The sequence below is a fragment of the Adelges cooleyi genome, unplaced genomic scaffold (genome assembly GCF_023614345.1).
Source record: "Adelges cooleyi isolate 19-005CV unplaced genomic scaffold, UGA_ACOO_1.1 ACOO_flye_CR_arks_rails_tigmint_CR_PRNA_306, whole genome shotgun sequence".
In the NCBI taxonomy this organism is placed as follows: Eukaryota; Metazoa; Arthropoda; class Insecta; order Hemiptera; family Adelgidae; genus Adelges; species Adelges cooleyi.
Window position 1 is genome coordinate 241,690 of NW_026095977.1, and position 24,737 is coordinate 266,426.

The window sequence follows — 24,737 nt, forward strand, 5'->3', positions numbered from 1 at the left end:
GGCACGGCCTTACAATTTAAAAATCGTTATTATTGCTTGGTCTTACATATAGCATAAATTCTTATTATAATACCAGGTTTTTTACACGTGTACATTATTTCTGACAATTTTCCAATATAATACATATAAATATGCTTGCTTATAACAGAAGTAATAATACCGTAACAAGTTTTAATATTATAATAATATTATTGTTATGATGTTTGTGTGTATGTATGCAGGGCAGATAAATCGATAGATGCACGTCTAATGAGGTTACTGACGTCAACTGGTTTCTATGTGTATAGTAATAAATATCCATGATTTGGGAGAGCCCTACATCATGTAAAAAGGAGTAAGTACGGCAGGGAAGTCATTCGAAGCTAATACAATTATTAACTGTAAAGTCGTCTCTCACACGGTTTCGTCGCCATGAATTCTAAGTACGCGGTTTTGGTTTGTTTTTTGGTTTTGGCGTTCGCTTTCAACGAAGTCAACGCTAAGTGCAACCCGGATGATTGTTGGAGTGTATGCCGTGGCCAGTACGGTGAGAGGTTCGTAGAAATTCGAGGAGTATGCGAGCCTTCGAACAATGAATATTGTCGGTGTTATGGTAAACCCACAAGTCGAGGTGGAGAGCGACAGCTCAATTGAAAAATGGTAAGTAATAAAAAACGTGATTTATTCATTCGAAAAAAGGCGCTACGATCCTATAAATATTTTGTTATATTGGATTTAATTACTATATTATGTAAACTTCGGATGTTGATGACTTTGCAATTTTATTTAGTGAAATCAGACTTATATCAAAATACGGTATAAATTCGATTTACAAAGACTTGATTTCAAAACAACAAACATATATATTTATATATGATATAAATGGCACTTGAGCATATATTTGTCAATAATGTTTATATCTAGATTTAGTAGGTAGCATATTCGTAAGTATATTTATTAAAAATGTTCCAATAATTTAATGATTACGAACGTAACTTAGCAACAATTAATTGGGCTTAAGTTAATTAATGATCGTAAATCATTTATTAATATAGTGTACTTAGTTTATAACATATTGTTATAATTAATTTGGTAAATATTTGTACTTATTCACTTATAATTCTGTTAGGTTTGCCCTAAAAAGTGTGTAAATAAACTATAATAAAACGTTTTAGCCTTATGATATGAAAACAGTGTACTTTATTTTTTTTTAATAACATACATTTCAATACAACTTCTATAATAATTATTATTGAATAATTTTACCAAATCATGAGTTATTATCAAGTTTACTTTTTGTTTTTATTTTTAAAAAAATTACAGAAATTTCAGTACACTTTCTATAATAACTATTATTAAATAATTTTACCAAATCATGAGTTATTATAACTTTTTTGCCATTTCCACTGGTATTCAAACTACACTATGTGAATTGGAGCATAGAAAATATTAAAATATCGGTTATTTAAAATTGTTTGCAGTAAAAAGTGTTTTTTAATATTTTTATTATATGACTCAAATGTACATTGCAATCCACAAAGTTCGCTGAATTATCTATACTACAATTTATAACACAAGTACAAAATTTATGTTTTTGATGATACAGAAATATTTATAATTTTAGATTGATGAGGTTATGTCGAGTCATTCTCGTATCTAATGTGATGTGTCATGTTACTACTTACTATTTTATTCTTTTATATTTTCTAGCTCAAGACATCGTCTTAAACATCTACGTCAATTCAACAAGAAAACCTCAAAATTAATGTCACAATTTCCAAACATTGGAAAGTAGTAATTATTTTTTTTAATAAATTTATGATTTATGATAATTTATTTTTACATAATTTTCATTTATTATGTGTAGATAAAAAATATAGATATTTACAATAAATTTGAAATTTTACTTAAAATGTAATATGTTTTAATCTTTTATTATTTACGAAGGAAAAATTATTATAGGCAACGGGTGTGTAAATTTTCAAAGTAGAGTATTTAAGATTTAAGCGGTTAATATTATTGTTCACGACTAATTACTATAATTAACAGAAGAGTACAATATTCATAAATAATTAATAACTTACAAGTTTGAATTGGCGTAATCAATTTGAAAAATGTCAAATATTATGACTTAAAAAAACGGTCGTATTGGTCACGTCTATGTATTGTCAACAAATTAATAGAAATACATTTTTTACAATACAATATTAGGTATAGGCTATAAGATTACCTGAAATAGAATGACCTTAATCGTTTATCTAAAAAATAGTATAATCTGTTTTTTTGCCTAATATATGTTTATTTAGATTATTTCTTGTAACCTGTGTGATTTCCGTAAGAGGTCAATCGATTATTTTTACTATATTATGTTAGACGATCGACGTTGTTATAATAAAAAAAGACATGCTATTTTAATAACAGTAAATTTATGTAAGAATTGGTTCGCTGAATAAAATGTACAAATATTTCACATTTTTTGGTAAGTATAAATTCACAGATAATGAATGGTAGCGAAACGTAAATTAGCTGATTGAGTAACCTGTGTAGTTAATCGATACTTCTAGTCCTTATACATAATATTATCGATAATCTTATGCTTGTCAATAACATACATTTTAAGATAATATGATATTAATGAGACAAAATGACACCTCTGACCTCCTCAATATGCATAGCTTGTAATAAGGAACAGTGAGTTCAACATCTAGATTATAATATTAACAATATATGACTTATGGATTAAAAAAAAAATATGTTACTATGGACCACTCAATATCTTAGAAGATATTAGACTTTTTTTAATTTTTTTTTTTATACTTTTATAGTTATTAATTGGGACAAATTTAGATAATAGATAATATGTACAGAACACAGAATTTATACAGAAATAAACAAAAACTAAACTTAATATGTACAGAAGTAGAAACTATTTTAGCATTTGTTCCAACTTGTTTATGATAAGTACCTACATAAGATATCAAACAACATCTTTATTAGGCATCTATTTTGTTAATAAAAAGGTTTAGATAACAAAGGATTTTTTAAGAAATACGTTCGTCCAATGCTTGTGCACTAAAATAAATTTTCATTTTTATCATTTAAAATTGTAACGCATTAGTTTTAACTATTTTTGGTTGAGTATTTTTAATTGGTAAAAGCCGTTTTAATTTATTATATTACCACATCTAAACCGTCATACATTTCATAGTATCGACTATTGGTATTTTGTTACTTAGTTTAATGTGTTCATATGAACAGTAAAAGTATGCTTTTTGTTTAATAAACTGTTGCTTTTTTCGTTGTACGAGGTATAAACAAAAATTAAGAGCAGCAAATGACAAGTATAACTTTTTTGTTTTTGTACGGCTTTTTTTAACAGACAAGCCTAAAATTAAATAATAAAATTACTGACAAACATTTAAATACTATATTATGTCATGTTTGTTATCATTGTTTGATAATAAGTCTCTTAACGTATGTCTTAAGGACAGTTTAATTACACGGAGTAAGAAAATGGACGGGAATCCCTATTATGACTGAAGTAGGCAATTATAAGGTAAAAAAAATGAGAAACACTTAAGGAATGTAATACAACGCTATTATTATCAATAGTATTTTGAGTAATACAACTACAAAATGAATTACTTAAACGCTAGAGTTCGTAAACTTAAAAACAAAACAATCGCATAAATACGAGGCTACAATATTACACGAAAACTAAAATTATATACAATTGTACAATATCGACTAGCGGGCGAAGACAAATGGACCATTGACGATGACAAGGCGGTGGAATCGACTCAAGCTCGACCGGAGGCCAACGTGGTTAGGAAAATCACTACAAATTCTGTAATAGCTAATGCCAAAACTATACCATCATGAAAATAATTTCAAGATATGGATTAACATGTTAACATATTTTAGAAATATTACCATTGTCAGCAGTACTTTAGATCAAATTAAAAAAACGTAAGTCATAAAATACTGAAAAACATTAGATTTTTTTTAATCAATTTAAATCTAAAAATTCGTTTGACCTAAATGGACATTAAAATCAGATTTGGTTTCATCATCACCAATAGAACTCGCGTTATCTATCACGATTTAAAAGTCCAACTACAAAGCATTGAAAATTTGCGTGTTCGCTTATGTTAATTAATTAAGTATAAAACAAAAATTTTGCTCGTTTATTTATCGTTAATTAAATGCATGGGCATTTGTCAGTACTCTTAGATGGATTAACCGACTGATTGCACGTCCTATAAGGTTACTGAGGTTAACTTGTGTCTATTCAACTATATCATTGACTCGGGAGAAAACTACATAATATAAAAAAGCGTAGGTACGGCAGGAAAGTCATTCGAAGCAAATACAATTATTAATATTGTAAAGTCGTTTCCCACACCGTTCCGTCACCATGAATTCTAAGTACGCGGTTTTGGTTTGTTTTTTGGTTTTGGCGTTCGCTTTCATCGGCGTGGACGCTCGTTGCAACCCGGATGACTGACCAGATTGGACTAGACTGGTTAGTTGTACACACAATAAATACATAGATACAAGCCTATGTCAACACCAATTTATTAAACATTTTATTTATTATTATTTTTTTTACATCTTTTTAATTTATTCACAACGGCTATTCGATTTTTCTACGATTATTAGTATTTTTTAAGTGAATTTATGTAAAAAAACACGAGTCGATTATTACAGCTGCTTCGTTTTATTTACCTACAAAATATAAATTACATAATACATACCAACATGTTAATTATGTTCAATCACTGTTTGTATGTTACATATTAAATTAAACCGTATAGTCTAAACATATAAAAATTGTGTCCCTATAGTGAAATTTTGATAGTTATTTTTTATAAGTATTTCAGAGGATTTAAAATATTTTGTTATAACCGTACGTATATAATAGACAATGTTTTGGGCAAAAGAGTAGAATAATAATCGTCAACTATTGGCTACTATTCACAAAATTCTAAACACGACCTAAAAAGATAAATTTTTAGTAAGTATTCCGAATTAACTCAATCAGTTTGTTTTTAAACTTCATACATTTTATATTTGCGTGCAATAATTGTTTAAGCAGAGATATTGATTTATTAGAAAACTCGCAAAAGGGTTAAAAACGAAATACTTAAAACATTAGGTTTCTTTTATCAACTCTAAATAATCCGCTTGACCTAAGTGGACATTAAAATCAGATTTTATTTCATCCATCATCATCGATAGAACTCGCATTATCTATCACGAATTAAAAATTCAAATATAAAGTTTTAAAAATTTGCGTATTCAATTAACCTTTAAGGTCACTGCGTCCTACTGATAGAACTGATTACGCCTCAGTAATATATAAAATATGAAATAATATACATACATATTACATGCATCAATTATTTTGAGTTATATACTTCATCGTTAATTAAATGCGTGGGCATTTGTCCGTACTCTTGGAGAGATAAACCGACTGATTGCACGTCCTATACGGTTACTGAGGTCAACTTGATTCTATGTGTATATTAAAATATATACATGACTCGGGAGAAACCTACACAATATAAATAGGCGTAGGTACGGCCGGTAAGTCATTCGAAGCAAATACAAGTATTAATATTGTAAAGTCGTTTCTTACACCGTTCCGTTGCCATGAATTCTAAGTACGTGGTTTTGGTATGTTTCTTGGTTTTGGCGTTCGCTTTCAACTGCGTGAACGCTTCTTGCAACCCGGATGATTGTTGGGGTCTATGCCGTGGCCAGTACGGTGGGGCGTTCGCAGAAACTCGAGGAGTATGCGAATCTTCGAACAATGACTATTGTCGGTGTTATGGTATACCCAAGCTTCTAGCAACTGGCTCACCTATGGGTTCCGAGATGTCAATCAATTGAAAAATGGTAAGTATTAAAAAACGCTATTGATTTATTCCAAAAAGTGCACTACGATCCTATATATATTTTGTTATATTGAATTTGATTATTGGATGTTGAAGGCTTTGCATATTTTTTCTACTGTTTAATCGTCACTGTTCTTTTAAATTTGAAAACACCATCAAAATAATTATAATTCAATGTGATACTGATACATAAAATACCTTTTTAAATAATTATCTTAAGTAAAATGTTATTATAATTATGCCAAGTCAGCTAAAATGTTTAGCCGACTTCAATAAAAGTATTTAATTGTATATTTTGACATTTCAACACGTTGGCCACATTGAGGGTAGTCAAGTTCTCTCGCCGCTCAATCTTTTGTGTACCCTGCCAATTTTTTAAAGTCTCTCTCTTTGTGTACTATGTCAATAGATAATTAATCATTGACAATACAAAAAAAAAAATCTAAGACTAAAAATGCTTTATTTTGAACGTTAATTTTTTATCCATCAACATCAACAAATCTTATGCGATTTTTCTTTGTTGCAAAATCTAAATTTTTACTGGGCTTTAAAAAAATTGCTATTTTATTTACCGTGTTAAAATAATAAATACTCATTGAAACAAAAAAATTAGTTTAAAAAATTAAAAAGTATTTTACTATTAGAGCATTTTGTCATTTTGGATAAAGCTATAAAAAAAAAAGAAAACGTATTGCGCTATCAACTTTTAAAACTTGTAAAGTGAATCGTTTAATTAACTTTTTTTTTATTTAATTATTACGACCGTAATTATGCATTAATTACTTGAGTTTAATTTAATATAGTGTACTTAGTATATACACAATGTTATAATAATTGTTGTAATTCACAAGTTTTCGTGAATTACCTGTACTAAAATTTAAAACAAAATTACCAAACTTTATGTTTTTAATGGTACAGAAATAGTTTTAATTTTAGACTGATGTGGTTATGTCAAGCCTTTCTCGTATGTAATGTGATTTGCCTTGTTTAAATTATGCTTACCGTTTTTTTTTAGCTTCGATGCAAAGCGAGAAGGTATTGGTTTTACTCTGATGTGTGTTTTTTTTTTATCTGTATACACTGTAACTTTTTTAATACTGGACCAATTCCTTCGAGTAGCAACTCTATAAATCGCAAATTTCATCTAGTTGGTACTTTGGGGGGGGTAAAAGTTGAAAAAGTTTAATTCTTCACAGACGAAAGTTGGAAAAACAAAAAAAAAACCGTACGAGTTTTTAAGTTAGAACTGGCTATAATTTCGAGAAAAATAGTCGGATCGAGTTGAAATGTATAAGAAATAGTTATTTGGTATGCCCGCACACGTCAGTTGTGTCAAACTTAAACTATACCCATTTCCCACCCCCCTAGGGGGGTACAATTATTTTTGTTTTTCGGGGTTTTTAGCGGTAATTTTGAAACTTTTGGGTTGAAAATTTGCCAGTAGTTGGAACTCATATGTACCCATAACATATTAAACGGGAAAAAAATTCGGCACTACAGTTTTTTTTTAATTGCCGGGAAACTGTGTTTTCGCAGATTTCGTATATTTTAACAAAAACACCTAAAATCTTTAAAAAAAATTGATCAAATCATTAAAGCAATTTTATTTATATCTATGCAGAATGATACTATTAGGTTTTGTGCTCAAGTACCACTTTTGACTTAAAGTTTACACAAATTCAATTTTTTTTTTTTTTTTAACTAAAAACCCGGTGTACCAGTTGTGAGAAACGAACAGACACTAAAAATTATCAGTTGGTAATGTCTATCCGTGTTAGATTAGGTTAGGGCCCAATGATCGGTATCATAATATTGTGTTTATTACATGATATCACAGGCGACTAAATCGTGTAACTGATTATAGTAGAAACTCGATTTATTGGGAAAAAAACCTATCCGTGTACTTATTAAGACACTTAATGATTCTGATACGACAAAACCACTGTCGTTATCTCGTTATTTTATAGCCTGCGTTATATAACCTTACCGAAGTGTAACTATGAGTGTATAATGTCCAACTACCTGCAAATAATGAAGAGGACTGTTGTTTTTTGGATTCAGATTAAGTGTTGGTTTTTATGCAGTATACCGCCTCAAAATGTTTTTTTTATTACACAATTTTTTTAAAGGAAAACTAATGTTTTGTATATCGTTATACTGTTATTCATTTAAAGAGATTCACGCATGATTGTTTAAATTGTCTAATATTAGATAATCTGCTTCGTGCTAATTTTAATTTTTAAGTTTATCAACTTGTAGCTCTAATTTTGTATAAAATATTTCATTATTTTATTACTATGTACTATTACTATTAAGATAAATTTTAATAATAATTAAGTCATAAATGATAATACTTTATTTTATGACTAGATCAAATCTCGTGAACATTTAACATCATGATACTGCTCCTATGCTATTATTAAAAAAACACAATTTTTAAAATCTCCATAAAAGGTTATTGTTAAATAACAGGCAACAGCCGATTGCTAGTGGTTATACACGTTAGTAATATTTAACTAATAAGTAATATATGTAGGTAAAATGTATTGTTTTCCCCATCACAGTACCAGTATACGATGTATTTTAATTTAAATGTAAGAAAATTTATTTTTCTTTAGAAAATAACAAGAAATTAATATACAGGATGAGGCAGTAAAACGGCGATTTTCTAATGTATTTAAATGGTAAAACCCGTTTCACTATCCCACCCTTTACATTTTAAGGATCTATGAAAAGATTTTTTAGTTGCATTTTATTTTGTACATTGTCAATCTAGTAAAATAGAAGTATAATATAGCTTTGAAATAATATAATCTGTGAAGTATAAATAGTTTGTGTGAGATTGCTTTAATGGAAGTATATAATACATAAATATTAATTTTATTGAAAATAAGCGATTATAATTTAAACTATGGAGTACAAACGATTGAAACATGAATCGTCGACCATTCCAACAAAATATAACAAGACAATTATTTGGTCCACTAAGTTTTTGCAAAAAAAAAAAAACCAGTACAGTGGGGTTGGTGCATAGTGGGGACGGAGCATAGTTGGGTCGGGGCATAGTGGTGACGGGGAGGTCACAGGTTTACAGAAATTTTTAAATCTGAAAGTGATAAAATCACTTTCGAAAAAACGCTTCGATGCAAATCGGTAGTTAGTATTTTCAAGCCAGTACAGTCCAAACCAAGCACAGTATAAACCAGCAAAGTTAGAAAGTTTTAAATGAAGATTCTGTATTTACAAATGAGCATCAAAGCGTTTATTTGAAAGCGATTTTATTCAATTTTATCACTTTTACTTATAATTCTTGTAGACCTGTGACCTCTCCGTTTCCTCATTGCTTTGATTACATTATGCCAATACTCTACTGTACTAGTCCTCTCGGATAAAATTATGCTTACCTTTTTTTCTTTTGTATTTTCTAGCTCAAGACATCGTATTAAACATCGTCGTCAGTTCAACGAGAAAACTTCAAAAATAATGTCACAATTTCAAAACATTGCAAAGTAGTAACACTTTTTGTAATACTATTTATGTTAGCTTTTATGTGTCATACATTAAAGGCAACTAAATATTATTATGTGTAGATAATAAATAATGATTTTTACAATAAATTTGAAATTTTCCTGAAAATGTAATGTGTTTTAATCTATTTTTTTTTTACTAAGAACAAATCATTTAAGTCAACACGTGTGTAAATTGTTAAAATAGAGTATTTAGGATTTAAGCGGTCAAGATCGTTCACGTTTGTTGTATAACCAACAGAAGAGCACAATATTCATAAATAATTAATAACTCAATAACAATGTTAAGTACATTATTTTCAATTAAAAAAGTTAATGAAGTGTATGATATATGTAAAGTGATGTATGATAAAGTATATTTAAGGTAATTCAGTGTATTGTTGGTCCATTTGTCAGATTGACTGGATGTTTAATGTACGTTTTCCGTATCAATATTAGATTACAAAAGTCAATATAAAATATGTTTACAGCGCCTTACAATCTTAATTTAATTACCTACTGTAAGTGATGTAGCTATATGGGAGCTGCGGTAAATTTTGTGAAACTATACAGCTATGCCAAATAATTGAATAGATAACAAGCTGCTGTTTGGTTTGTTTTTATACAGATTATAAAATATAGTTAATATAAGAAAACAATCGTTTCTATAATAGTCGTCCCGTGTAAGTACCTACATACAAAATAAATTAATTTAAAGCTGATAATGCGAGCAATCGATAAAAACAAATTATCCCTTAACGCGTAATCGGCTTACATAATTAAAAAAATCGTTTATGTTTGCACGTCGTTTGTTTATACCGAGAAACAATAATAATACGGTTTTTATGGCCACGTCTGTGTGTTGTCAGCAATTTAATTGATATTACATTTTTTATAAAACAGTACTATGTTTTGGCAATAAGATTACCCGAATTAGAATGACCTCAATTGTTTAACTAAAAAATAGTATAATCTGTATTTTGCACAATATATGTTTAGTTAAATTATTTCATGTGACCGGTGTGATTTCCGTAATAGGACAAGCGATTTTTTTTACAATATTATTTTAGACGATCGACGTTGTTATAAAAAAAAAATGTTGTTTTAGTAACAGAAAAAATTTAAGTGAGAATTGGGTCGCTGACTAAAATGTACAAAATATATTTTATATTTGTTGTAATTACAAAATTTACAGATAATGAACGGTAAATCAGCAGATTGAGTAACCTGTGTACTTAATCGATACTTCTAGTCCTTATACATAATATTATTAATAACTGTATGCTTGTCAATAACATACATTTTAAGAAAATATGATAGTTATGAGACGAAATGCCATCTAGCTTGTGATAGGGGACGATGAGTTCATTATCTAGATTATAACATTAACAATGTAAGACTTGTAGATTATTAAATAAAAACAAACAATCGTTAATATCAAGTTTACTAAAATTATAAAAAATATACGTATATATTATTATAATAAATATAAAATGTTTGTAAATGGATAATGTTACTTAGAACTAGTGATTGTATATGACTAATTAATAGTTTTTCGCTTAATATTTTAAGCTGGATTATATTGATAATGTATGTACGGTTGTGTGTCTATAAATTGTCAACTAAAAAAAAATTTGTTTAATCAATATTTTGAGTAAAAGTTCAGTAACGAATGAAGAAATTACGAGTATGTCGTAACGAGTTTTAATATTATTATGAAGTTTTCGTATGTGTGTGCACGCAGAAATTCTGACTAGACCAGACTGGTTAATTGTACACACAATAAATACATAAATACAAGCCTATGTCAACACCAATTTATTAAATATTTAATTATTTTTTTTTTACACCTTTTTAATTTATGTGAAAATGTATATGATGTACCTAACTGCACACACGACGTACATTATAGATTTTTATCAAAACTATCTATTTATTAATGTTCCCACAACGGGTATTAGATTTTTTTACGACTTATAGTAATTTTTTTAGTGAATTTGTGTAAAAAAAACACGAGTCGATCATTACATCTGCTTCGTTTTATTTACCTACAAAAAATAAATTACATAATACATACCAACATGCTAATTATGTTCAATCACTGTTTGTACGTAACATATTAAATAAAAACGTATAGTATAGACATCTAAAAATGTTGTGCCTTTAATAAAATTTTAATAGTTATTTTTTATAAGTATTTCAGAGTATTTAAAATCTTTTGTTATAACCGTACATATAAAAAAGACAATGTTTTGGGCAAAAGAGTAGAATAATAATCGTCAACTATTGGCTACTATTCACAAAATTCTAAACACGACCTAAAAAGAATTTTTAGTAAGCATTCGTAATTAACTCAATCAATTTGTTTTTAAACTTCATACATTTTATATTTGCGTTCAATAGTTTTTTAAACAAAGCTATTGATTTATTGGCAATTTATTTTTTTTATCATATTTTAAATCCGTTTTATGCAAATGGACTTAGAAATCAGAATTTGTATCATCGTCATCATCATTAGATCTATCATATTATTTATTGCGAATTAAAAACCCATTTCAAATGTATTGAAAATTTGCATGTTCGGTTGAGGCAAATAAGTACAAAACCAAAAGCTTGTTGTTTTTTCGAACTTTGTAGCGGTACACTTTAACGTTAATTAAATGCGTAGGCATTTGTCAGCACTCCGAGACATATAAACCGACTGTTTGCACTTGTGGGTTACAGAGTTAAACTTGTTTCTATGAGTATATTATCCATGACTCGGCAGAAACCTGCGCAATATAAATGGGCGTGGGTACGGCCGGCAAGTCATTCGAAGCAAATACAAGTATTAATATTGTAAAGTCGTTTCTCACACCGTCCCATCGCCATGAATTCTAAGTACGCGGTTTTGGTATGTTTTTTGTTTTTGACGTTCGCTTTCAACGGCGTGAATGCTTATTGTAACCCGGATGATTGTTGGGCTCTATGCCGTAGCCAGTATGGTGGGCCACTCACAAAAACTCGAGGAGTATGCGAATCTTCCAACAATGACTATTGTCGGTGTTATGGTATACCCTTGGATCCACTAATCCTCATGCCTGGGGATCCCGAGCGAATGCTCAATTGAAAAAAGGTAAGTATTAAAAAACGCTATTTATTTATTCCAAAAAGTGCACTACGATCCTATATATATTTTGTTATATTGGATTCGATTACCCATAAGTAAACCTCGCATGTTGATGGCTTTGCATATTTTTTCTACTGTTTAATCGTCATTGTTCTTTTAAATTTGAAAACACTGTGAAAATAATTATAATTCAATGTTATACAGATACATAAAATACCTTTTTAAATAATTATCCTAAGTAAAATGTTATTTAAATTATGTCAAGTCACGTAAAATTTGTAGCCGACTTCAATAAAAGTATTTAATTGTATATTGTGACATTAAAATAATAAATACAAATTGGAACAAAAAAATTAGTTTAAAAAATTAAAAAATATTTTACTATTAGGGCATTTTGTCATTTTGGATAAAGCTATAAAAAAAAAGGAAAACGTATTGCGCTATCAACTTTTAAAACTTGTAAACTGGATCGTTTAATTAACTTTTTTAATCATTTAATCATTACGACCGTAACTAAGCATTATTTAATTAAGTTTAAGTTAATTGACGATCGTAAATAATTTATTAATATAGTTTACTTAGTATATAACATAATGTTATAATTATTGTTGTAATTCACAAGTTTTGTTGAATTATCTATACTATAATTTAAAACACAATCACCAAACTTTATGTTTTTAATGCTACAGAAATAGTTTTCATTTTAGATTGATGTGATATGTCAAGTCATTCTCGTATGTAATGTGATTTGTCATGTTAAAATTATACTTACCGTTTTTTCTCTTGTAATTTCTAGCTCAAGACATCGTCTAAACATCTTCTTCAGTTCAACGAGAAAACTTCAAAAATAATGTCAACATTTCAAAACATTGCAAAGTAGTAACTCTTTTGTAATACTATTTATGTTAGCTTTTATGTGTTATTCATTAAAGGCAACCAAATATTATTATGTGTAGATAATAAATAATGATTTTCATAATAAACTTTAAATTTTCCTGAAAATGTAATGTGTTTTAATCTTTTTTTTTTTTCTAAGAACAAATCATTTTAGTCAACACGTGTAATATGTCAAAATAGAGTATTTAAGGTTTAGCGGTTAAGATTGTTCACGTCTAATTATTATAATCATCAAAAGAGCACAATATTCATATATAATATTCATTAATAATTATTAACTTATGCGTGATTTTCCGTAATAGGTCATATTATGATTTTTTTTACAATATTATGTTTGTCGATCGACGATGTTATAATAAAAAGACAGTGATTTCAATAATAACACAAACAAATTTAAGTAGGAATTGGTTCGCTGACTAAAATGTACATTTATTTTACATTTTTTTTAAGTACAAATTCACAGCTAATGGCTGATAGCGGAACGTAAATGAGCTGTTTGATTAACATGTGTACTTACTCGATACTTTTAGTCCATAACATAATTCTACTTATAATAATAAGAATAATAATAATCTTATGCTTGTCAATAACATACATTTTAAGAAAATATCATATTAGTGAGACAAAATGCCCCCTCTGACCTCTTTAATACGCATAGTTGTAATAGGGGACGGTGAGAGAACAATATATGACTTGTAGATTGATGAATAAAACAAACAATCGTTAATATCAAGTTTACTAAAATTATAAAAAATAGATGTACCTATATATTATTATAATAAATGTAAAATGTGTGTAAATGAATAATGTTACATAGAACTAAAGATTCTATATAACTAATTAATTGTTTTTCGCTAAATTTTTTCAGCTGGATTATTTGGTATTATTTCTTTTGCACAATACAGTTCCGACAAGATTTACGTTTTTCTGAGCACAAAGAGTTTTAATCTTGATTGAATTGAAATTGGATAATTGTTTACACCTACTATGATTGTGTATATGTTGTATGTTGTAAGCTGTTGATATGCATTTTTAGTAATTGGAAAAAAATATGTTTAGAGGCCATTTACATTAAGAACACCAAAATCATTATAAAGTTTGACGGTATAGTAACATCTATCTTTATTTAGTATATTTTTTAGGCATTTTGTATTTATCGGCACTCCGAGACAGATAAACCGACTGTTTGCACGTTTTTTAAGGTTACTGAGGTCAACTTGTTTCTATGTGTATATTAAATATATGTATGATTTGGGAGAACCCTACACAATATAAATAGTCGTAGGTACGGCAGGAAAATCATTCGAAGTAAGTACAAATATTAACTGTAAAGTCGTCTCTCACACGGTTTCGTCGCCATGAACTCTAAGTACGCGGTTTTGGTTTGTTTTTTGGTTGTGGCGTTCGCTTTCAACGGCGTGACCGCCAAGTGCAACCCGAATGATTGTATGTCTCTGTGCCGTGAAGAGTACGAAGGGACGTTTAGAGACATTCGAGGAGTATGCGAAACTTCGAACAATGAACATTGTAGGTGTCATGGTAAACCCACAAGTCGAGGTGGAGAGCGACAGCTCAATTGAAAAATAGTAAGTAATAAAAAACGTTATTTATTCATTCGAAAAAAGGCGCAACGATCCTATAAATATTTTGTTATATTGGATTTAATTACTATATTATGTAAACCTCGGATGTTGATGACTTTGCAAATTTATTTAGCGAAATCTGACTTGTATCCAATTACGGTATAAATTCGATTTACAAAGACTAGATTTTAAAACAGGAAACATATATATATGTATGGTATAAATGACACTTGAGCATATATTTGTCAATAATATTTATTTCAAATTTAGTAGGTAGCATATTCGTAAGTTTAATTAATAAAAATGATCCGGTAATTAAATGATTACGAACGTAATTTAGTAATAACTAATTGTGTTTAGGTTAATTAATGATGAAAATAATGTATTAATATAGTATACTTAGTATATAATATTTTGTTTTGTCTGCCCTAAAGGGTGTAAATATAATGTTAACTAAACATAACTAAAAACAGTTATCTTTTTGGTTTTTTATTTAAAAAAAAATATAAGAAGAAAAGGCGATAACAAAGGACTGAATTTTACCGCACCAAGCAAAGACATAATAATGTCAAAAAAAGACAAAAATTTCAGTCCATCTTTTATAATAACTGTTATTAAATAGTTTTACCAAATCATGAGTTATTATAACTTGTTTACCATTTCCACTGGTATTGAAACTACACTATGTGAATTTGAGCATGAAAAATAATTTAATTTAATGATTACGATATAAAAAGAGTGTACTTTTTGTTTTTTATAAAAAAAATTTTAAAAATGACAGAAATTTTAGTCCATCTCTTCTATTAATTATTGGTGCATTGTTTCACCAAATCATAAGCCATTATTACTTTTTTTTTACCATTTTCACTCACTTTCAAACTACACTATGTGAAGTAGAGAATAAAAAAAAAAAATAAAATTTCGATCATTCCAATTTTTTTGCAATTTAGGGTAGTGTTAATATTTGTATTATATCACTCAATTGTACATTGTAGTTCACAAGTTTTGCTGAATTATGTATACTATAATATTTATAACACAATCACAAAACTTTATGTTATTAAAGATTCAGAAATATTTTAAATTTTAGATTAATGTGATTATGTCGAGTCATTCTCGTATGTAACATGATGTGTAATGTTAAAGTTATACTTACTGTTGTTTTCTTTTGTATTTTCTAGCTCAAGACATCGTCTTAAACATCATCGTTAGTTCAACGAGAAAATCACAAAATTATCTTTACAATTTCTAAACATTGGAAAGTAGACATTTTTTTGTAATACTATTTAGTTTTCTTTTACAATAAACTCAAATTTTACTGAAAAATATGTTATTTTTTTAATTACTAATGACAAATTATTATAGTCGATGGGTGTAAAAATAGTATATTAATAATTTATTGATTAATAGTAGTGTTCGGGCCCAGGGCGAACAGTGTTAGGCCGCTTACTGGGTCACCAATTGCTCTAACTTACCGGTCAGTCTGTGTGTGTGAGTAGTGATATAAATAGCTCTACTGGAAGTGGGAAGAGTTGCTTACACAAAACCAGAGAGCTATGTGGTGAATTAGTGTGTTATGTGTGTACTATGTGGGTGTGCGATGGTCACTAAAACTAAACAAATAAATAAATGGAACTCAAATTTTGATAGCAATAATAATAAAATTCAATAAAAAAAAAAAAACAAATAGTCCTATTGGCTCAACGACAATTAATAAATGACTATTGCTTGTGAATAATAATTCACAAACACAAAACAGTTAAATAAATAATTAAATACATATTGAATTGGAATAAAATAGTATAATAAAAACTCGCAGATTACAAATATTGTAGAGCTGCTGGCCAACACTGTTACCCTAGCCTAAAATAAAACTAAAAAACATATAAACAACAATAATGGGTAATATAAATGTAACAACCTTTTGTATAATAATTTGACTAGGAACTATGTGCTGTAGATTTTTATCACTGAAGTCTTTAAAGTTAAAACAAGGCAAAATTAGTTTGCAACTTATTTTAAATGTAACGGACGAATACCGAACGACAACAAAAAAAACTATTTATCCAGTCACTTCCAGCCTAATTTAATTTAGTCCATTTGTTGGATTATTAGTCTTATTACTCATTTATTAATTTTTGTCTTAAAGAATCTATGTTTACCCGTGTTACTATTATTACCATCAATGTTAAAAGAAAAATTGTGTTATGTACTATTGTATTGATCTAGTATGCTGTGTCTTATATGGCAACCTATGTTTTAGGCAGCCCGCTTGATTTTTTTAAATAAAGTTGCTTCTCTCTCGACACGGGCGTGGCACATTTGTTTACATTATATTTTAGTCCGGTGCATGTTGTGTGTGTGTGTGTGTGTGTGTGTGTGTGTGTGAACAGCTGACCGGCAGTGTACGTGATCGTACTTGTTATCAGTGCGGTGGCAAGTAGCTGGGTGGGCTGGTTGACCGGTTGTGGCCAGGTACAGCTATTGCTGCTATTCTTATCGTGCCGCAACAAGTAGAAATATAAAAAAAAATTGAAATTCTCCTACATTTACAATCGTAATGAACACCGAACATAAGCAGTAAGCACCATATGAAAAAGTATTGGTTTCATTGGTTCTGTATAAAAAAAAAAAAAATACATTTATTGTACGAGGTGATAGTTTTATCTTGACACTATATCTCATAGGGTTTAATAAGAAATTTCATTTTTATTCCATAAAGTTTTTATAAAATGTGATCTCAACTTTTTCCAGTTTTTTTAGCTTCGATGCAAAGCGAGAAGGTATTGGTTTTACTCTGATGTGTGTTTTTTTTTTTTATCTGTATACACTGTAACTTTTTTAATACTGGACCAATTCCTTCGAGTAGCAACACTATAAATCGCAAATTTCATCTAGTTGGTACTTTGGGGGGGTAAAAGTTGAAAAAGTTTAATTCTTCACAGACGAAAGTTGAAAAAACAAAAAAAAAACCGTACGAGTTTTTAAGTTAGAACTTTTACTGGCTATAGCTTCGAGAAAAAGAGTCGGATCGAGTTGAAATTTATAAGAAATATTTATTTGGTATGCCCGCGCACGTCATTTGTATCAAATTTAAATTTAACCCAATGCCCACCCCCCTAAGGGGGGAACAAGTTTTTTTGTTTTTCGGGGTTTTTAGCCGTAATTTTAAAACCTTTGGGTTGAAAATTTGCCAGTAGTTGGAACTCATATGTATCCATAACGTATTAAACGGAAAAAAAATTCGGCACTACAGTTTTTTTTTAATTGCCGGAAAACTGTGTTTTCGCAGATTTCGTATATTTTAACAAAAACACCTAAAATCTTTAAAAAAAATTGATCAAATCATTAAAACAATTTTATGTATATAAGTTTTGTGCTCAAGTACCACTTTTGACTTTAAGTTTACACAAATTTAATTTTTTTTTTTTTTTACTTAAGTTCTTTCCGGATGATTAAAATTGAAAACTGATATTAAATTCGTAATCACCGAGCCCAAAAACATATAATTTGACCACTTTTGATGTCTTTTAAACAAAAATCCAGAAAAATGTTTTAGCTTCGATGCAAAGCGAGAAGGTATTGGTTTTACTCTGATGTGTGTTTTTTTTTTACCTTAACATTCCAAACTACCTGAACCGAACTGAATTGGATATGTGTTATTTGGTCCACTACGTTTTTGCAAAAAAAAAAAAAACCAGTACAAGTGGGGTCGGGGCATAGTGGGGACGGAGCATAGTTGGGTCGGGGCATAGTAGTGACGGGGTGGTCACAGGTTTACAGGAATTTTTAAATCCGAAAGTGCTAAAATCACTTTCGAAAAAACGCTTCGATGCAAATCGGTAGTTAGTATTTTCAAGCCAGTACAGTCCAAACCAAGCACAGTATAAACCAGCAAAGTTAGAAAGTTTTAAATTAAGGTTCTGTATTTACAAATGAGCATCAAAGCGTTAATTTGAAAGTGATTTTATCCGAGAGGACTAGTACAGTAGAATATTGGCATAATGTAATCAAAGCAATGAGGAAACGGAGAGGTCACAGGTCTACAAGAATTATTATAAATAAAAGTGATAAAATTGAATAAAATCGCTTTCAAATAAACGCTTTGATGCTCATTTGTAAATACACTTATCTAATATGATGTGTCATGTTAAAATTATACTTACCAGTTTTTTTTCTTTTGTATTTTTTAGCTCAAGACATCGTTTAAACATCTTCTTCAGTTCAACGAGAAAACTTCAAAATTAATGTTAACCTTTCAAAACAATGCAAAATAGTAACTCTTTTGTAATAATATTTATGTTACCTTTTATGTGTTATACGTTAAAGGCAACTAAATATTATTATGTTTTTAATGGTACAGAAATAGTTTTAATTTTAGACTGATGTGGTTATGTCAAGTCTTTCTCGTATGTAATGTGATTTGCCATGTTAAAATTATACTTACCGTGTTTTTTCTTTTGTATTTTCTAACTCAAGACATCCTATAAAACATCTTTGTCAGTTCAACGAGAAAAATTTAAAAATAATGTCACAATTTCAAAACATTGCAAAGTAGTACCTCTTTTGTAATACTTTTTAGTTTTCTCTAATGAGTTACAAATTAAAGTTAACTAAATAAATTTATGTGTAGATATGAAGTTATGATTTTTACAATAAACTCAAATTTTACTGAAAAATATGTTATTTGTTTTAATATTTTTTTATTTATTGAGGACAAATTATTATAGTCAACTGGTGTGGAAACTGTCTAAATAGAGTATTTAAAGTTAAGTGGTTAATATTATTGTTCACGAATAATTATTATAATTAATAGAAGAGCCCAATATTTATAAATAATTATTAACTTATACGTTTGAATTGGCGTAATCAATTTCGTGAAAAATGTCAAATATAATGACTTAAAAAAACATGGCCGTTTTGGCTACGTTCGTATGTTGTCAGCAAATAAATATAAATACATTTTTTACAACACAATATTAGGTATAGACTATAAGATTACCTGAAATAGAATGACGTTAATGGTTCAACTAGAAAATAGTATAATCTGTTTATGCACCATATATGTTAGTTAGATAATTTCTTGTAACCAGTGTGATTTCCGTATTAGGTCAATCGATTATTTTAAAAATATGTTAGCCGTTCGATGTTGTTAAAATAAAAAAAAACAGCGACTTACATATGTTTTTTGTTTTAATATTTTTTTTATTTACTTGGGACAAATTACTAAAGTCAACGGTGTGTAAATTTTCTAATGCCTTATGACAAAAATACAAATAAACGTTAATATCTTATTTACTAAAATTATGAAAGACAAATATATATGTGATAATAAAAAATGAAACTTGCTTAATGGAGAATGTTCCTTAAGACTAGAGATTGTACATAACTAATTAATTATTTCACGCTTAATATTTGAAGGTGTTTTATATTGGTATTATAATTTTTTGTACAATGCAGTTCCGACAAAATTTACACTTTTCTGAACACAATGAGTGTTAAACTGGATTGAATTGAAATTGAATAATTGTTTAGACCTACCATAATTGTTTTCATGTTGGATGTTGTAAGCCGTTTGATATGCACTTTTAGTAATTGGAAAAAAATATGTTCAAAGGTCATTTATATCAAGAACATCAGAATCATTATAAAGTTGAACGATAGAGTAACATCTATTTTTATTTAGTATATTTTTTTCTATTGATTTCTAACTTATGTTTACAAGATTTATTAATTTCCCAAATATACTATTTTTAGATTACTAATATTCAAAATATATTTTATTAATTTAACCCTTTCGATATCAAATTAAATTTAGAGACTAAATTTGTTTTATTACTTACCATCTATCATGTTACTGATCAAAAAGCATGATTGCCAATTTTTGCGAAGAGAACAACATAATACCTTGTGCACATCACAATGTGCATCAGGCTTCAAATTTTCAATGAGTACAGACATTTAAATTTGCATTGGGACGAATGGGTATCATGTGTTGAACAAAGTTAATATAATATTATATAATATATAATAAAATAAATATAATATAAATGTGTTATATAATAATATCAAATTTAATTAATATACCTAGCTGCACACAATAAAGAAAAACTACCAGTATTTTTAATGTTAAATTATGATGGAGTTTATTGTTTATATTAAAGTTTTTTGTAGACGGTCATTTAACCCACCTAAATAAATGGTTTAATACAAAATTGATCATTTCCTTGATATTTTTATCGTATTACACATATTTTTCTATTAACAAGGTGGATTGAAAAGGTGTAAATACTTAGATTATCAGTTGATTGAAATTATCACGCCATAAAGATTACCACTAGATCGCAATGACTACCCGGTAAAGGATCAAATTATGTCGATTTTTATAATATACAAAGCTGTACATTTTAGCCAAAATGGATTAAATTCAATTTGACTTTAACAAAAAAATACCACTATATTCGAATACATAAAAATGAAATATGATAATCACGACTATGTTTAATAATTATTTATTTAGGGAATAGGTAAAAACAAAAAAAAATTGTGAAGAATTTAGAACATATTGTATAAAAACAAAATTTCTTATTAAAACCTATGAGATATTGAGTGATTGACGATAAAATGATCATCCTGTATATGCTCAGTGTTAGTTTTAAATCGAATTTCAAACCAACGAATTTTGAAATATACCATGATTTGATAATGGCATTAAACATGTATCTCGACAAATTTAGACAAATAATTGTGTATTATTTTCTAAATTTTTATGATAAACGTAAAGCGATGTACGATGTAAGTGTATTTAAGATAATTCAGTGTATTATTGATTCATTTGTTGGATCGACAACACAACTGGAAGTGTAATGTACATTTTCAGTGTCAATATTAGATTACAAAAGTCAAAAGCTCTAAATTTCATTATTTTAGTACGAGGTGATTAATATTTTAAAGAGGGATGTTTTACTCTCCCAAGTGTTTGTGTGCCTAAAGACGTTAAATTAAAAAAAAAAATATATTAATTTTGTATTTTGAGTAAAAGTTTAGGAACGAATAAAGTAATTATGGCGTAACGAGTTTTAATATTATTATAATATTGTTATGGTGTGTGTGTGTGTGCGTGTGCACGCAGAAATTCAGGCTAGACCACATTGGACTAGATTGATTATTTTATACACACAATAAATACATATTATAATATTTTATAGTTTGTTAGTTATTTTTTATCAGTATTTCAGGGGATTTCAAAACTTTTGTTATAACTGTACGTATAAAATAGGCAATGATTTGGGCAAAGGAGTACAATAACAAACGTCAACTATTGGTAACTGTTCATAAAATTCTAAACACGACCTGAAAAGATAAATTTCTAGGAAGTATTCCGAATTAACTCAATTTGTTTTTAAAATTCATACATTTTATATTTGCGTGCAATAGTTTTTTAAACAAAGCTATTGATTTCTTGGCAATTATTTTTTTTTTATCATTTCTTAAATCCGTTTTACGCAAATGGACTTTAAAATCAGAATTTGTTTCATCATCATCATTAGATCTATCATATTATCTATTGCGATTTAAAAATCCATTTCAAATGTATTGAAAATTTGCGTGATCGGTTGAGGCAAATAAGTACAAAACCAAAAGCTTGTTGTTTTTTCGAACTTTGTAGCGGTACACTTTAGCGTTAATTAAATGCGTAGGCATTTGTCAGCACTCCTAGAAAGATAAACCGACTGTTTGCACGTCTAATGGGGTTACTTGTTTCTATGTGTCAATTAAAATATATACATGACTCAGCAGAAACTTACACAATATAAATAGGCGTAGGTACGGCCGGTAAGTCATTCGAAGCAAATACAAGTATCAATATTTTAAAGTCATTTCTCACACGGTTCCGTCGCCATGAATTCTAAGTACGCGGTTTTGGTTTGTTTTTTGGTTTTGGCGTTCGCTTTCAACGGCGTGAACGCTTATTGCAACCCAGATGATTGTTGGGGTCTATGCCGCAGCCAGTACGGTGGGGCGTACGCAAAAACTCGAGGAGTATGCGAATCTTCCAACAATGACTATTGTCGGTGTTATGGTTTATGCCAAGCTTCCAGCAACTGGCTTTCCTATGGGTTCCGAGATGTCAATCAATTGAAAAATGGTAAGTATTAAAAAACGCTATTGATTTATTCCAAAAAGTGCACTACGATCCTATATATATTTTGTTAATTTGGATTTAATTACCATATTATGTAAGCTTCGGATGTTGATGACTTTGCATAGTTCTTTAGTGAAATCAGATTTATATCCAAATACGGTAGAAATTCGATTTACAAAGACTAGATTTTAAAACAGCAAACTTATATTGCAAAAATGAAACTTATGAACATATATATTTGTCAATGTTTATTTCTAGTTTAGTACCATATTCGTAGGTATACATAAAATACCTTTTCAAATAATAACAATCCTATGAAAAATATTATTTAAATTGTGTCAAGTCGGTTAAAATTTTTAGCCGATTTCAATAAAAGTATATAATTGTATATTTTGACATTTTAAAATGCATATTTCATTAAATATATGGTCATTAACATCCGAGCTCTAACCATATGCTTATTGTGTTCTAATAAAAAAAAAAAATTGAATTTGTAACCCAAGCCGTTTTGGTAAAAGCGATTTGCTTGTGTTGCAACATTTTAGTTTTAACCCTTAAATCGACAAAAATAAAAAATTCCTGACCGTGTTTTTTTTTTTGATTACTTACTAAGACTCGTGGAAATCATTTATGCCGTTATTTTTTTTTTAAATAAGTTGTTTAATTATAGCGTATATCTTTAAAGATACACTTCCACTTGGAGCACATTTTATATTTGTATCTTAAAGTATACATCGACCTATTAAGAAAATAAAACAACACAACTTAATTTAGTATTTTATGGTTTACGAAGAGTAGGTATTATTTTTTGAACAATGTATATAAGTGTGCTTATTTGTGTTAATTAAAGAAAATAACTTAAAAATGCAGTTGAAACAAATGATATTTTATTTACCGTATTAAAATAATAAATACCTATTGGAACAAAAAAGTTTTAATATATCATATTTTTTATTAATTACAATTTTTTTTAAATATACTATAAGGGCATTGTATCTTTTTGGATACAGCTATAAATAAAAGGAAAAGGTTAACGTAATGCGCTATCAAAAATTGAAACTTGTAAACAGGATCATTTCAATAACTGTTTAAATAAGGAATAACTTAATGATTACGACCGAAACTAAGAAATAATTTATTGGGTTTAAGTTAACTAATGATCGTAAATAATTTACTAATATATAGTGTACTTAGTATAAAATATAATGTTATAATTATTGATGTAATTCACAAGTTTTGTTGAATTATCTATACTATAATTTAAAACACAATCACCAAACTTTATGTTTTCAATGCTACAGAAATAGTTTTAATTTTAGATTGATGTGATTATGTCGAGTCATTCTCGTAGGCAATGTGATTTGCCATATTAAAATTATACTTACTTTTTTTTTCTTTTTCTTTTTCTAGCTCAAGACATCGTCTTAAACATCTACATCAGTTCAACGAGAAAACTTCAAAAATAATGTCAAAATTTCAAAACATTGCAAAGTAGTAACTCTTTTGTAATACTATTTATGTTAGCTTTTATGTGTTATACATTAAAGGTAACTAAATATTATTATGTATAGATAAAAAATAATGAATTTTACAATAAATTTTTAATTTTCCTGAAAA

General features: G+C 28.3%; 1 protein-coding gene across 8 annotated transcripts; it reads left to right on the forward strand.

Annotated features, from left to right (window-relative positions):
• The first annotated feature begins 235 nt into the window (after positions 1–235).
• LOC126839489 (uncharacterized) lies at positions 236–24,737 on the forward strand. Of its 8 annotated transcripts, none has more exons than XR_007685886.1 (2): positions 236–639; positions 24,531–24,737. XR_007685886.1 is itself a non-coding variant. In XM_050574830.1 (2 exons), exons 1-2 carry the CDS (start codon positions 22,877–22,879, stop codon positions 24,584–24,586), a joined length of 303 nt encoding a protein of 100 aa, XP_050430787.1. In that variant the 5' UTR covers positions 22,831–22,876; the 3' UTR covers positions 24,587–24,737. The 8 variants fall into 8 exon arrangements, 1 of the variants encoding a protein (XP_050430787.1); XR_007685890.1 differs by lacking the exon at positions 24,531–24,737 and adding an exon at positions 19,168–19,179; XR_007685888.1 differs by lacking the exon at positions 24,531–24,737 and adding an exon at positions 16,156–16,236.

Coding starts and splice junctions, on each gene's coding strand:
- LOC126839489 (XM_050574830.1), top strand. CDS start 22,877: ATGAATTCTAAGTACGCGGTTTTGGTTTGTTTTTTGGTTTTGGCGTTC. Junction 23,124..24,530: donor TGTCAATCAATTGAAAAATG/GTAAGTATTAAA, acceptor TTCTTTTTCTAG/CTCAAGACATCGTCTTAAAC.